The sequence below is a fragment of the Glycine soja genome, chromosome 6, assembly GCF_004193775.1.
Source record: "Glycine soja cultivar W05 chromosome 6, ASM419377v2, whole genome shotgun sequence".
Taxonomy (NCBI): Eukaryota; Viridiplantae; Streptophyta; class Magnoliopsida; order Fabales; family Fabaceae; genus Glycine; species Glycine soja.
The window spans coordinates 5000437-5012971 of record NC_041007.1 but is presented as its reverse complement, the minus strand read 5'-3'; the positions used below and the strand labels follow the sequence as shown (position 1 = coordinate 5012971).

Sequence of the window (12535 nt, the reverse complement as noted above, 5' to 3'; positions counted from 1 at the left end):
AAAAACATATATAGTAACATTGTTTCCAAGAGGCTTTGGATCTTGTGCCAGAGAATCTAGCACATTTCAGATCCTAATAAATTCCATTTTTCCCTACATAAATGACATAATCATTTTGTGGATAAAGCTGGTATGGATCACTAAGGGCCTATACTTGTCATTTCAAGTTCCTTGAATGTAAACACTTAAATATAAACAAAACCTTATGTTATGGTCAGTGCAATACGCCAATACATGTTCTTTCAGAAATGCTTGTGCAAAAACATCTAAGGAGTAGACTCAAATAATGAACATGATCGTGATTTGATTATGATCCAGCAAGTAATCAATAGTCTGAATGATTTTAGCACAAAAAGATGTGGCCAAAGGATTCCAAGCCTTGATTCCTGCAGATAGTCCATTTTGTCTTGACAGGTCATTAGAGCTTTCCAATTGGTATGTATGAATCTATTTTTTTGGCAATTTATGCATGGCAGCAGCCTAATTGGGCCCTTTCATTTTAATTTTTTGCTCAACCTTTATTGCTGTTGAAACTTATATGTACATGTTTACATTAGTGATCCACACCAGCTTTATCCACAAATGATTATATGGGGAAAAAAACAGAATTTAAAGTGTTTGGTCACAGTGGACAGAGATTTTTGTATCTAGCAGTGATGAAGGCAATGGAATTGCTTAGAACTCCTGGGTAAAACTCTGGATTATGTTAAACACATACACCCAGAGATTTTACAGTTTTTGAATTTATGACTTGATTCCGATCGAAGCAGAAACTTGTTATACTAAATTGCTGTACAAATCTTATTCAAAACACTACAAGAGAACAATTAATAACAATTATAACAATTAGATGCTGATTAAAATTAAGATTAAATTAGGATTTTTGTTTCCCTAATTTCTCAAATTCATGATTTTGATCTCCATAAATTTTAATTGTAATATTTGATCCTAGTCTTATAAATTGATGATTTTGGTTATTAACAAATAATTATGATCAATTGAGTTGTCAAGTTAATTATAAATTAATTAAAAATATTATTATTGCTAATTTTTTATAATATTGTGCTTCTCCTCTTCTCTCCAAACACCTATTCTATTTTTATTGTCGCATGCAACTCCACTAATAGTAACATTACATGACTTAATAGTCTTTTATTAATTTTTTTAATGATTAGTAATTTTTATTTAATTTATAATTAATTTAATATCTCTAATAACCACAAGTGTTAGTTAATAATCTATCCGGGAAATCAAAATAGCAAATTTATAAAACTAGAGATCAAATGTCAATTAAAAATCAAGGGGACAAAAATCATGAATTTGAAAAATTAGGGGAACCAATTAAACCTAAAAATAATAAACAATTGGGATTAAAATATTTTAAAATTAAAATCAAAATCTAATACAACCATTAAATCTCTAAAAAATTCACCAAACAAATTAGGTCATAAAATATCTCAATTCTCGTTAATCCATCATCATCACTATCATGATTGTTACCACCTTCGTTATCATGATCATCATCGTCATCGCTATAGCCACTGCCACCGACGATAACAATGATGACGACGATGATTATGACAACAGAGGTGGTGGTGATGATGATAATCATGATGATGATTACAACAATGGCCATGATGATTGCAATGACAATGACGAAGAAGGTCATGACGATAGAGATGGTGAAGGTTGATGACAGTGATAATGACGATAATGATTATGGTGGTGACTTTAATCATGATGAAGACAATGACAATCATGATAATGATGAAATAATTGAAATATTTTAAGGAATGATAATTGATATATTTATAGATTTATTTGTTGTTTGGTTAATCTTTTATAAATTTGATAATATGTTAAAATTTAATTTAAAATTTTAAATATTTTAATCTCAACGGTCTATTATTTTTATTCTTGATCTGATAATTACTATTAGTTATTCTCGTATTCTCATATAAAATATTATTCTCATTTTCTCACAAGAAGTTGTAATTAATATATATATATATATATATATATATATATATATATATATATATATATTAATTAAGGAATGTTTGCATCACTCCTTTTAACACACTCCTTTTTAATACATTTTCTATTATTTAGTAAAATTTATGTAAGTCCCATTAATAATAAATGGACTCATTAAAAGGGTAAGATCCTTAGTATTTTTTGAGATTCACATGAATTTTATCCAATTCAGAATGTATTAGAAAATACTTGCTACTCTTAACACTACTAAGAAAATCATGGCTGTAATATTGTGCATACTAACTTGAATCTTGGATGATGCATAAATTATGTATTTCTATTTTCAGGAATTGTGGAGGTAACGGTGCTTTGAAGATGTGCAGGAGACACAACTGGATGCTGTAATCAGACATTTGTAAATATCATTCATATTCATTTCTCATTTAAATCTAGCTAGAGTGAGTAACTTGTACAAATGCAACTGATTCATGTGAATGCAATGGATTTAGACTTTTTATCAAGAGGTTTTTATTAATTTTGCAGTAGTTGACCTTGTCCTACGTAAAGAGTTAGAGTTCTATCGTGCCACTTAATCTTTTTTCAGTTTGATTTTGAATTTGGAAGAAATATTCATATGAAAGTCTAACTACATATTCAAGTACTGATAATTTTTGTTGTCTATAAGTTTATATATATATATTACTAACTTCTTTCGTGTATGATCTTACGATGTATGCAAATAAATGCGTACGTAGCTTAATTACTGCTTTGGGGTTCTCTTGTCTCTTGATGATTGAGTGACCCATGTATGAGCTGTTTAATGATGGCCTATAAGTTCAATCACATGAAATGATTCAAGAAATTAATCTTCACTTGTTCTCTCCTGAACTTTGAAGTTACTCTATTTGGGGTGCTTTTTGTGAAGATATCATGAAACTGCTACGTGAATTAACACTGCACAAACTCACGTTATTCTACCATATATAAATAAACACAAGCACATATGGAATATGTTTTACGATTTACAGTATGGAAAATTTCTGAAAAGAAAATTGAATTATTGACTACACTACTTGGGCCACTAGGTAATGGCAAAACGTTTCTATAGTATCCATGCCTGGCAATATAAATATGATATATAAACGTTTGTACTTTGGCTTAGCAATGATTGTGATCATGATCTGACGTTAGAGCAACTTCAGAATAGAAATGTGTATTTTGCTAGTTAGCAACATACATACCAACTGTTTTAAATGCTAAAAATGTTAGCTAAAATTGGTAAGGAGAATAAGATGCACGAAACCTTGTTAGTAAACGGCGGTCAAGTATCACTATCAGTTGGCCGTTCCTCTGTTAAAGGAAGATCCTTCCTGTCTCTAATTCTATGTTTACATGGAGTGAGTTTACTCGGTGGAGGATATTACTTTCATATAAAGATGAGACTAATGAATATAGATTATTAGATTTTAGTTGAAGGGTTTTTTTTTTTTTACCTGAAATATCTTATGTCAAATTCATTTTCAAATTTAGTTATTTATATATGTGGTGATGATTTAAATTTACACTTTTCACATTGTTAAATGGTAATTACTTATTTTATTTAAAAAATATTTTTCAATAAACAAGTTTAAACAAATATAACTATTTTAATTACTCATAAATCATGTTAACAATGACTTTTAAGTTATATAGTTATTGTAAAAATAAATAAAATGATTTTATTAGTTGATAGTATAAAAATTCTTTATAATATTAATGTATGTACTATTTTCACTTTATTTTATTGTCAGAAATTTAATTCTCGTACTTTTCAATAAAAATCATAGATTCCAATGTAATTTCTCTCAACTTTTTAAAAATCAATTCTACCAAACTATACTCCAATACTAAAACAAACGGGCACTTAAGGTAAAATAAAGAGACACTTAAACACTTTTATACTACTTACCTAATTAACAATATATATTAGTCCCATAGAAGAGCATCTAATTTTAGCTTTCATACCGAAAATAATATATATGGAAAAAATAATGTGAAAGGAACTCTTACCGATAAATTGAAAATATTTACCCACCTTAATCCGTATAGCTTAATTAACAGCAGCGAGATTAGTAGATTACCGACAGAAATTTTATCTCAATACTTTTCCTATCCAACTAATTAATTGAACATCCACTGGCTGGCTCTACATCTACCATCTGGTTGAACACAATTGATTCAAATTGCAGTAAAAAAATAATAAAAATTGATTCAAATTAATTAACTCTATCGAGAGACTCACTAGAATTTTTCACAACTTGTCAAACAATTTTCTTTTTTGCTATACATTATATATTGTTTTCGTGTTTCCTAAACAAGCATTCTGTTATCACCGATTAAAGACTAAAAATAAAATATATTAAATAAAAATAAAACTTATATAGTTTTCAACATATTAAATATATATTTTTTTTGGATAAAGAACATATTAAATAATTTGTCATTATTTACTAAAAACTTTCCACATATATTATTCTCAAAGCTGGAGAAATGAAAACAGAAACCTTGTGTTGTGTCAATATCATATCAGGTTGTAGTGATCTTTTTCCATCTAATTTTGTTCATTGAAAATGTTTGCAACATTATTTTTAATTGTAATATATTCCTTTGGTTGCAGGTCAGTGGTCACGAGCTTGTAGCTTAAGAGTTGTTAGTTAAAGACGTACCTAGCTCAACCGAAAGCCTTCCTTATACTTCCCGCAATAAATTCAAATCTTTAATTTCTTGGTATGAAAAAAAAAACACACACACACAAAAACTAGACGTTGCTTCTCATCTCTCATTGTCTGTCTCTGAATGTTACCTTTGTGTGTGAGCCAAACAATGAATGACACCAACCTTCTAACCTCTGAAAATGATCTCACTCTCACCACACTACTATCACCAAACAATGAGTTTATGTTCTTTCATATAAAAATCCATAAGAGCATAGACTTAGAAGGCAAAGGGTGAGTGAGAGAGACATTTTGGTCCTTGAACATAATTTGGACCAAAACCAAAAGATGATGGAATCCGGGGCTCACTTCTGTAACTCTTGTGGTGAACAAATTGGACTTGATGCTAATGGGGAGGTGTTTGTGGCTTGTCATGAGTGTTATTTTCCAATTTGCAAGGCTTGTTTTGAATATGAAATCAATGAGGGGCGTAAAGTCTGCTTGAGATGTGCCACTCCCTATGCTGGTAACCCTCCAATGTTTCTATTCCTCCAATTATCTTGTCACTCACTTCACTTTGAAGATTTTTTTTTTTTCACCAGAGATTTTTTTTTGTTCAAAGAATTTATGTGATACATTACATCAATATAGTATTTCATAATTCCTAAAATAATGATTCTTAAGGGTAGATTCATCTTGGGTCATTTTATTTTGTATCATAAAGAGAATAATCATATTAAATATCAAATAAAAAAATGGTCCAAACATTTATCAAAGACCAATCTTAGGTGGAAGAAAAGGTTCCTTGAAAGTTGGAACACTTATTTATTTATATTTCAGTATATTGGGTCTCTTTCTTTCATTTCAAAAAATTTATATAATTTCTATTTTGAAATGAAAGAAAAGGTATGGAATAAAAAAGTGACATGTATACTAGTTCATCACATGTTATTTTTGTGTGAAATAATAATGTATATATTTGATAGATAGAGCAAAGGATAATAATGACACCAAGGTTTATGAAAACCAATCCACAACAGCTGCCCAGATCAATGTTTCTCAGGTAATTAATTAATTATTGGAGGTGCAAATAGTAATTAATTAGGCTTAATTTTTTTATTGACAACAAGTTGTTGTTGTTTACATTTGCACTTACAATCTCTGCTTGCATTATGTAGGATGTTGGGCTCCATGCTAGGCATGTCAGTACTGTGTCCACAGTGGATAGTGGTAAAGAAAAGAAAGACTTAGTTCACACCTAGTACAATTTCTTTAGGACTGATCGTTGATAATCATGATCTGTTTTTTCCCCTTGTAGAATTAAATGATGAATCCGGGAATCCAATCTGGAAAAATAGAGTGGAAAGCTGGAAGGAAAAGGATAAAAAGAAGAAGAAGAAAAAGTCTGCACCTAAGGCTGAAAATGAGGCACCAATTCCACCAGAACAGCAGATGGAAGAAATGCAGTAAGTTCAATGAGATATGCCACACTTTTTTTGAAGGGAACAATACGAAGTGTGTATTGAAATAACATTCTTTTGGAAAGTTAAAATTATTTCAGCCTTAACTAGGTTAAATTTAAGAGAAGCTATAGAAGAAATTGAAATAGTCCCTTGTACATTGCTCATTTGGTAAAATGAGATGAGGATGGGGTAGAGCTATTTGATAAAATACATGAAATCAGATACAAAAGGTTAAGAAAACTTATATATAAGAACTAAAACAAAATATCATTTGAATTCTTCCATTGATTAATTTCTCAATCCTGTGTGCATTCATGTATTTTGTTTGGGGCGTGCTGGTATAGGCAGGATTCTGATGTGGAGAATAACAAACTCTATCTTGAAATTAATGACCAATTTTTCATCAAATTATTAATGGTTGTAGCTGGAGGACTAGCAGTACTTTGATCATGAATATTTTCATGTAGCTATTAATTTTGGTGGCCTTGCTCTATCATTTTAAAATTTGTCATAAAGATTCAATCATATTTTTATTCTGACGTACATGGCTTCATGCTGATATATTGATGTCTTTTGCAGGTCCTCAGAGGCTGCTGCTGCTGAACCACTTTCAATGGTTATTCCAATCTCAAAAACAAGACTCGCGCCATACAGAACTGTGATAATCGTGCGACTGATAATCTTGGGTCTTTTCTTCCATTATCGAGTTACAAATCCTGTTGACAGTGCTTTTGGTCTGTGGTTGACATCCATCATATGTGAGATCTGGTTTGCCTTTTCCTGGGTGTTAGATCAGTTCCCTAAATGGTCTCCTGTCAATAGAGAAGCTTTTATTGACAGGCTTTCTTTAAGGTAAATGCACAAAGTTGTCATACATTTGAAAACTTTGTTCCTTGTACTTCAAGATTTGAAATGAAGAATCATATTGTAGTGGATTTAGGAATTTTCAGTATTTCTTTCTTTCTCTATTTAGAATTTGTGAAAGGTAATCTATAAAAATGAAATGAATGGATAATATATGGTAAAGTAACATCAAAGTTGAATGTGAGAACTGAGAACTGAAATTCTTTCGGTAGTATTAACTAGTCTGTATTTTGTTGGATGCTTGAATGCTCACTTCTGTGTTGACATGCCAGGTATGAAAGACCTGGTGAACCCTCTCAGCTTGCTGCTGTGGATTTCTTTGTCAGTACAGTCGATCCTCTGAAAGAACCACCATTGATCACGGCTAATACAGTGCTTTCTATTCTTGCTGTGGACTATCCTGTGGATAAAGTATCCTGTTATGTGTCAGATGATGGTGCTGCAATGCTGTCATTTGAGTCCCTTGTGGAGACAGCTGACTTTGCAAGAAAGTGGGTTCCATTTTGCAAAAAGTTTTCAATTGAACCACGCGCACCTGAGTTCTACTTCTCTCAGAAGATTGACTACCTGAAGGACAAAGTACAACCTTCTTTTGTGAAGGAACGTAGAGCAATGAAGGTAAGCATTTGTAGCTGCTTATATTCATGACTTCAGAGGCAGGACAATCTTGATGTTTAGAATATATCTGATATGTCATACTCAGTACCTTGTTTTTTTTTTTTTCAAATCGAGTATCTTAGAGAAACCTCTTCATTATTATCTTTAATTTCTTTCAGAGGGAGTATGAAGAGTTTAAAGTGCGAGTTAATGCTTTGGTAGCAAAGGCTCAGAAAACACCAGATGAAGGATGGACTATGCAAGATGGAACTTCATGGCCAGGAAACAACTCACGTGATCACCCTGGCATGATTCAGGTACGTCCATTCATTTTGTGTGTAATCAAATCTCAATTCTGATATAGTCAGATATCTGATTTCTGAAAATGTGGAAGTTTAAAAATGCCTAATATTTTAATTTTAATGAATGCTATATAAAGCTAATTATCTACTTTGTGTGGAAGCAATTCAACACATATTCAGCATACAATATGTTTGTTTTTAAATTAGTTTTTAATTATTGCATCGAGTTAAGCCTTCTTGTTTTTCTTCAATGTCCACAACATTTGTTCTTACTTTTTCTCTTGTTAAAAATGAGTGCTCCATTTGAACATTCATATAAGCAATTGATTGTTCTTGTAGTCGTTTAATCATTAAGAATATTTTACATTCTGAGCAAATAATATGAAGAACTTTTAAGTGCATGTCATACTTCTATTGCCTCGTCATTGCAAAAGCAGAATTTTTAGGCAAAAATTCTGTTTGCCATTTCCAGGTTTTCCTTGGACACAGTGGTGCCCATGACATAGAGGGAAATGAACTTCCCAGGTTGGTGTATGTTTCTAGAGAGAAAAGGCCAGGCTACCAACACCACAAAAAGGCTGGTGCTGAAAATGCACTGGTATGGATAGTGACTTCATATTAACGTTCCATATAAGGTTATTAAGATTTATAATGGTTGATGCTTTTTTGGATTTATACAGGTGAGGGTGTCTGCAGTTCTCACAAATGCTCCCTTCATTCTCAATCTTGACTGTGATCATTATGTGAACAATAGCAAGGCTGTACGGGAAGCAATGTGTTTTCTGATGGATCCAGTAGTTGGCAGAGATTTGTGTTATGTGCAGTTTCCCCAGAGATTTGATGGTATAGATCGTAGTGATCGATATGCCAATCGAAACACAGTTTTCTTTGATGTAAGTTTAAATAAAATTAAGAGTTTTAAAACTTAATAACTATTGTAGCCTCAGTGTGGAAGAAATATTGACCCATCAAAGAAGCATTCAAACCTTTATGTGTTTTCTTTTTGTGAATGATAAAAAGTCCAATTAATTTGGAATTTATCTGCTTCTATGTCCAGATAATTTTTCTTTGTTAACAATATTAAAATGGTGGCATAACTTGTATGAAGTAAAAATCATGGACACAAAACTTATTGTAGTTTCCAACCTTGATCACTTTCAGGTTAACATGAAAGGACTTGATGGCATTCAAGGACCTATGTATGTGGGAACTGGATGTGTTTTCAATAGACAAGCACTTTATGGCTACAGTCCACCATCTATGCCCAAATTACCAAAATCATCATCCTGCTGTTGCTGCCCCTCAAAGAAGCAAACCAAAGACGTCTCAGAGCTTTATAGAGATGCAAAGAGGGAAGAACTTGATGCCGCCATTTTTAATCTCAGGGAGATTGACAGTAAGCACAGCTAGCTAGTTTTGTCTACCAGTTTTACTTAAACACGTAGCAGAATCTTCAATGAGGAAAATGCTTCTTGTTTCTTTTTTACTTCTTGCAGACTATGATGAATACGAGAGGTCAATGCTGATTTCACAAATGAGCTTTGAGAAAACATTTGGTTTGTCCACTGTTTTCATTGAATCTACACTAATGGAGAATGGAGGGCTTCCTGAATCTGCTGATCCCTCAATGCTGATCAAAGAGGCCATTCATGTTATTAGCTGTGGATATGAAGAGAAAACTGCATGGGGAAAAGAGGTTAGACTCAAATGCTAATGCTATTTACCAATGATGGTATTTCTGTTACTATACTTATACCAATGAAAATATCATTCCAACTACATTTACTACCTTTCACTCTACTTTTTTTAATCACATGTTTTCCTGTTTGTTCAGATTGGTTGGATCTATGGTTCAGTTACTGAGGATATCTTAACGGGGTTCAAGATGCAATGCCGGGGATGGAGATCAGTTTACTGCATGCCCTTAAGGCCTGCATTCAAAGGATCAGCACCAATCAATCTTTCTGATCGTTTGCACCAAGTTCTTCGATGGGCCCTTGGATCAGTTGAAATTTTCTTCAGCAGACATTGCCCCCTCTGGTATGGTTTTGCGGGAGGTCGCCTCAAATGGCTGCAGAGACTTGCTTACATAAACACCATTGTCTACCCCTTTACATCCCTTCCTCTTGTTGCATATTGTACTTTGCCTGCAATTTGCCTTCTCACAGGAAAATTCATCATACCAACGGTAATCTCCTCATAAGTATTTTCATATAACATAATAGTTTAATTTCTATGCAAAGTTAGTATAAAGAATTTTATACCGCTAACCAAATAAGAAATCATTCTAAGTATGACTTTTAAAGTGATAATCATAAAAATCAACAAACTTAACATTCGTGTCAATATGTGATTGCACTGTCAAGGCATTTAAATTAAATTCATAACATAAAGTGTTAAAAGATATATATGGTATTAATTCATTCATTCAATCCATAGGAGAAATGTCATAATTATTTATAATGTGCAATTACACAACAATGAAAACAGTTTATGACAAGAGATCATCATATAGATAAATTAAGGTCATTACATCACACTTGTATAACATTTGCTAATTTGATGCAGCTTTCAAACCTTGCAAGTGCCCTCTTTCTTGGACTTTTCCTGTCCATTATAGTCACTAGTGTGCTCGAGCTGCGGTGGAGTGGTGTGACCATTGAAGCTTTGTGGCGTAATGAACAATTCTGGGTTATTGGAGGAGTTTCAGCGCATCTATTTGCCGTGTTCCAAGGATTCCTGAAGATGTTGGCAGGTGTTGACACCAACTTCACTGTCACTGCCAAAGCTGCTGATGACACCGAGTTTGGTGATCTATACATAATCAAGTGGACCACACTCTTAATTCCTCCAACAACCCTTATCATTATTAATATGGTTGGTGTTGTTGCTGGATTTTCTGATGCACTCAATGGAGGATATGAGTCTTGGGGACCACTTTTTGGAAAGGTTTTCTTTGCCTTCTGGGTCATTTTCCATCTCTATCCATTCCTCAAGGGTCTCATGGGTCGCCAAAACCGCACCCCAACCATTGTTATTCTGTGGTCAGTGTTGTTGGCTTCTGTTTTCTCTCTGGTTTGGGTCAAGATTAACCCTTTTATCAGCAGACCTGACAGTGCAAGCATTTCCCAGACCTGCATTTCTATAGATTGCTAAGTCATCTGCCTATATAAAAAGTTTTGACCATATGTTAAAAATATGGATGATGATGATGATTGATTGTGATTTGAGCCGCAGTTGAAATGTGTAAGCACTTTAAATGTAAGGTTGCAAACATGGTTGTTACTTCTTTTCCATGCATTGGATGAAATTTCCTGTGTAAAGATCAACCGTTGACTCATTATATCAATGTAAAATAGTGATTTTTCTTTCCATTTAGAAATTCGAATGATATGCAGAAAATAAAGATTATAATAATACGTTTTTACTCTCTTAAATTTAACTTATCACTTCTCGAGAATTTGTTACTTTCAACACTCTCATTGATACTCCCTCAAAAAAAAAACATTCATCATTGATACAAAAGCACACTTGCTCATTATCGAAGTAACATAGAATTAAGAGCCCTATTTAAGACTAAATAAAAAAAAATCAAATTTACAAGATCTTTATGTTATTTGGATTAAAAAGGAATGAACAAGAAGTAAAGAACTGTAAGAATAAAGACATAATAAGATAACGAGGAAAACATTAATGACCGTAAAAGAATTCACTAATATCAAGATGTTTTAAGTTTTCATTTAGATTAATATTTTAGCGACTAAGAAATGGAATGATTTACCAAGATCGTCAAGTTGAGACAATTCCGTTCAGATCGATTGAAATGGTCGATCGAGTTTTAATTTCTTCTACGGTTATGGAATGAAAATCTCACTCGTTATAGAAATTGAGATTTTGTTTCCTTCTTTTTTTTAGATTTTGTATTAAATCAAATGATAAGAAATAAAATAAAATCCATTCTTTTATGTCTCATTTAATTTTATTCTAATTCAACACAAATGTTACAATATTCAAATTTCATCACATCTCACCAATTCCAACATCACATGAATCATGTATTGAACATTTGAACCCATACCTGGGAAAACAGTCATTTCATTCTCCTTGTCATCTACTTTTTATCTTGGCAGACATGTTCTTGTAGTAGGCAAATCCAACGAAGGACAGTATCAATAGATTGTCGGACTGTCTTCTTTTATAAAAAAAATCCTCTCTTTTCTCTCACGGCAATGGACTCCTTTGAACTCTTCTTTCATTTTGCCTACCTACTCCCTTTCCTTCTACCTCGAGATGGGTCTCACCATTTTTATAGATTTTCCTGGCTCATCTCCATTGGATATGGTTTGGCTCTCCCAATTGTTTTATAATAATTCTCTGTTTCTTAATATATTTGGAGGGGGGCTATTTAGGGGTTGTTGAAGTTGGGATGCCAACATAATTGAAATGTCAATCCTCTCATCTTTTTAGAGGATTTGCAAACGAAAGATTTGTTTGTGAGGAGACTTCGTTGCTAGGGAGAGCTTACAAGTTTACCCAACTTGCTTAAATTAGTTTGAACATTCCTTTTACTCTGCTTCATAACGCATAATTTTTGCATGCGGAACGGTATAGTATGAATGAATATCATGTCCCGATAAAA

General features: G+C 32.6%; 1 protein-coding gene across 1 annotated transcript; it reads left to right on the top strand.

The window, feature by feature from the left end:
* Window positions 1-4945: 4945 nt before the first annotated feature.
* Window positions 4946-11298, top strand: LOC114414948 (cellulose synthase A catalytic subunit 8 [UDP-forming]-like). The gene is made up of 13 exons (XM_028379403.1): window positions 4946-5196; window positions 5657-5733; window positions 5849-5900; window positions 5989-6136; window positions 6713-6985; window positions 7270-7615; window positions 7774-7911; window positions 8369-8494; window positions 8577-8789; window positions 9058-9292; window positions 9393-9592; window positions 9731-10084; window positions 10465-11298. Exons 1-13 carry the CDS (start codon window positions 5019-5021, stop codon window positions 11050-11052), a joined length of 2928 nt encoding a protein of 975 aa, XP_028235204.1. The 5' UTR covers window positions 4946-5018; the 3' UTR covers window positions 11053-11298.
* Window positions 11299-12535: the final 1237 nt, after the last annotated feature.

What these genes read in the sequence shown, in the direction of transcription:
- LOC114414948 (XM_028379403.1), top strand. Translation starts at nt 5,019, where the DNA reads ATGATGGAATCCGGGGCTCACTTCTGTAACTCTTGTGGTGAACAAATT. An exon ending in AAACTGCATGGGGAAAAGAG is followed by an intron (nt 9,593 to 9,730) that starts GTTAGACTCAAA and finishes CTGTTTGTTCAG; the next exon opens with ATTGGTTGGATCTATGGTTC. An exon ending in GAAAATTCATCATACCAACG is followed by an intron (nt 10,085 to 10,464) that starts GTAATCTCCTCA and finishes AATTTGATGCAG; the next exon opens with CTTTCAAACCTTGCAAGTGC.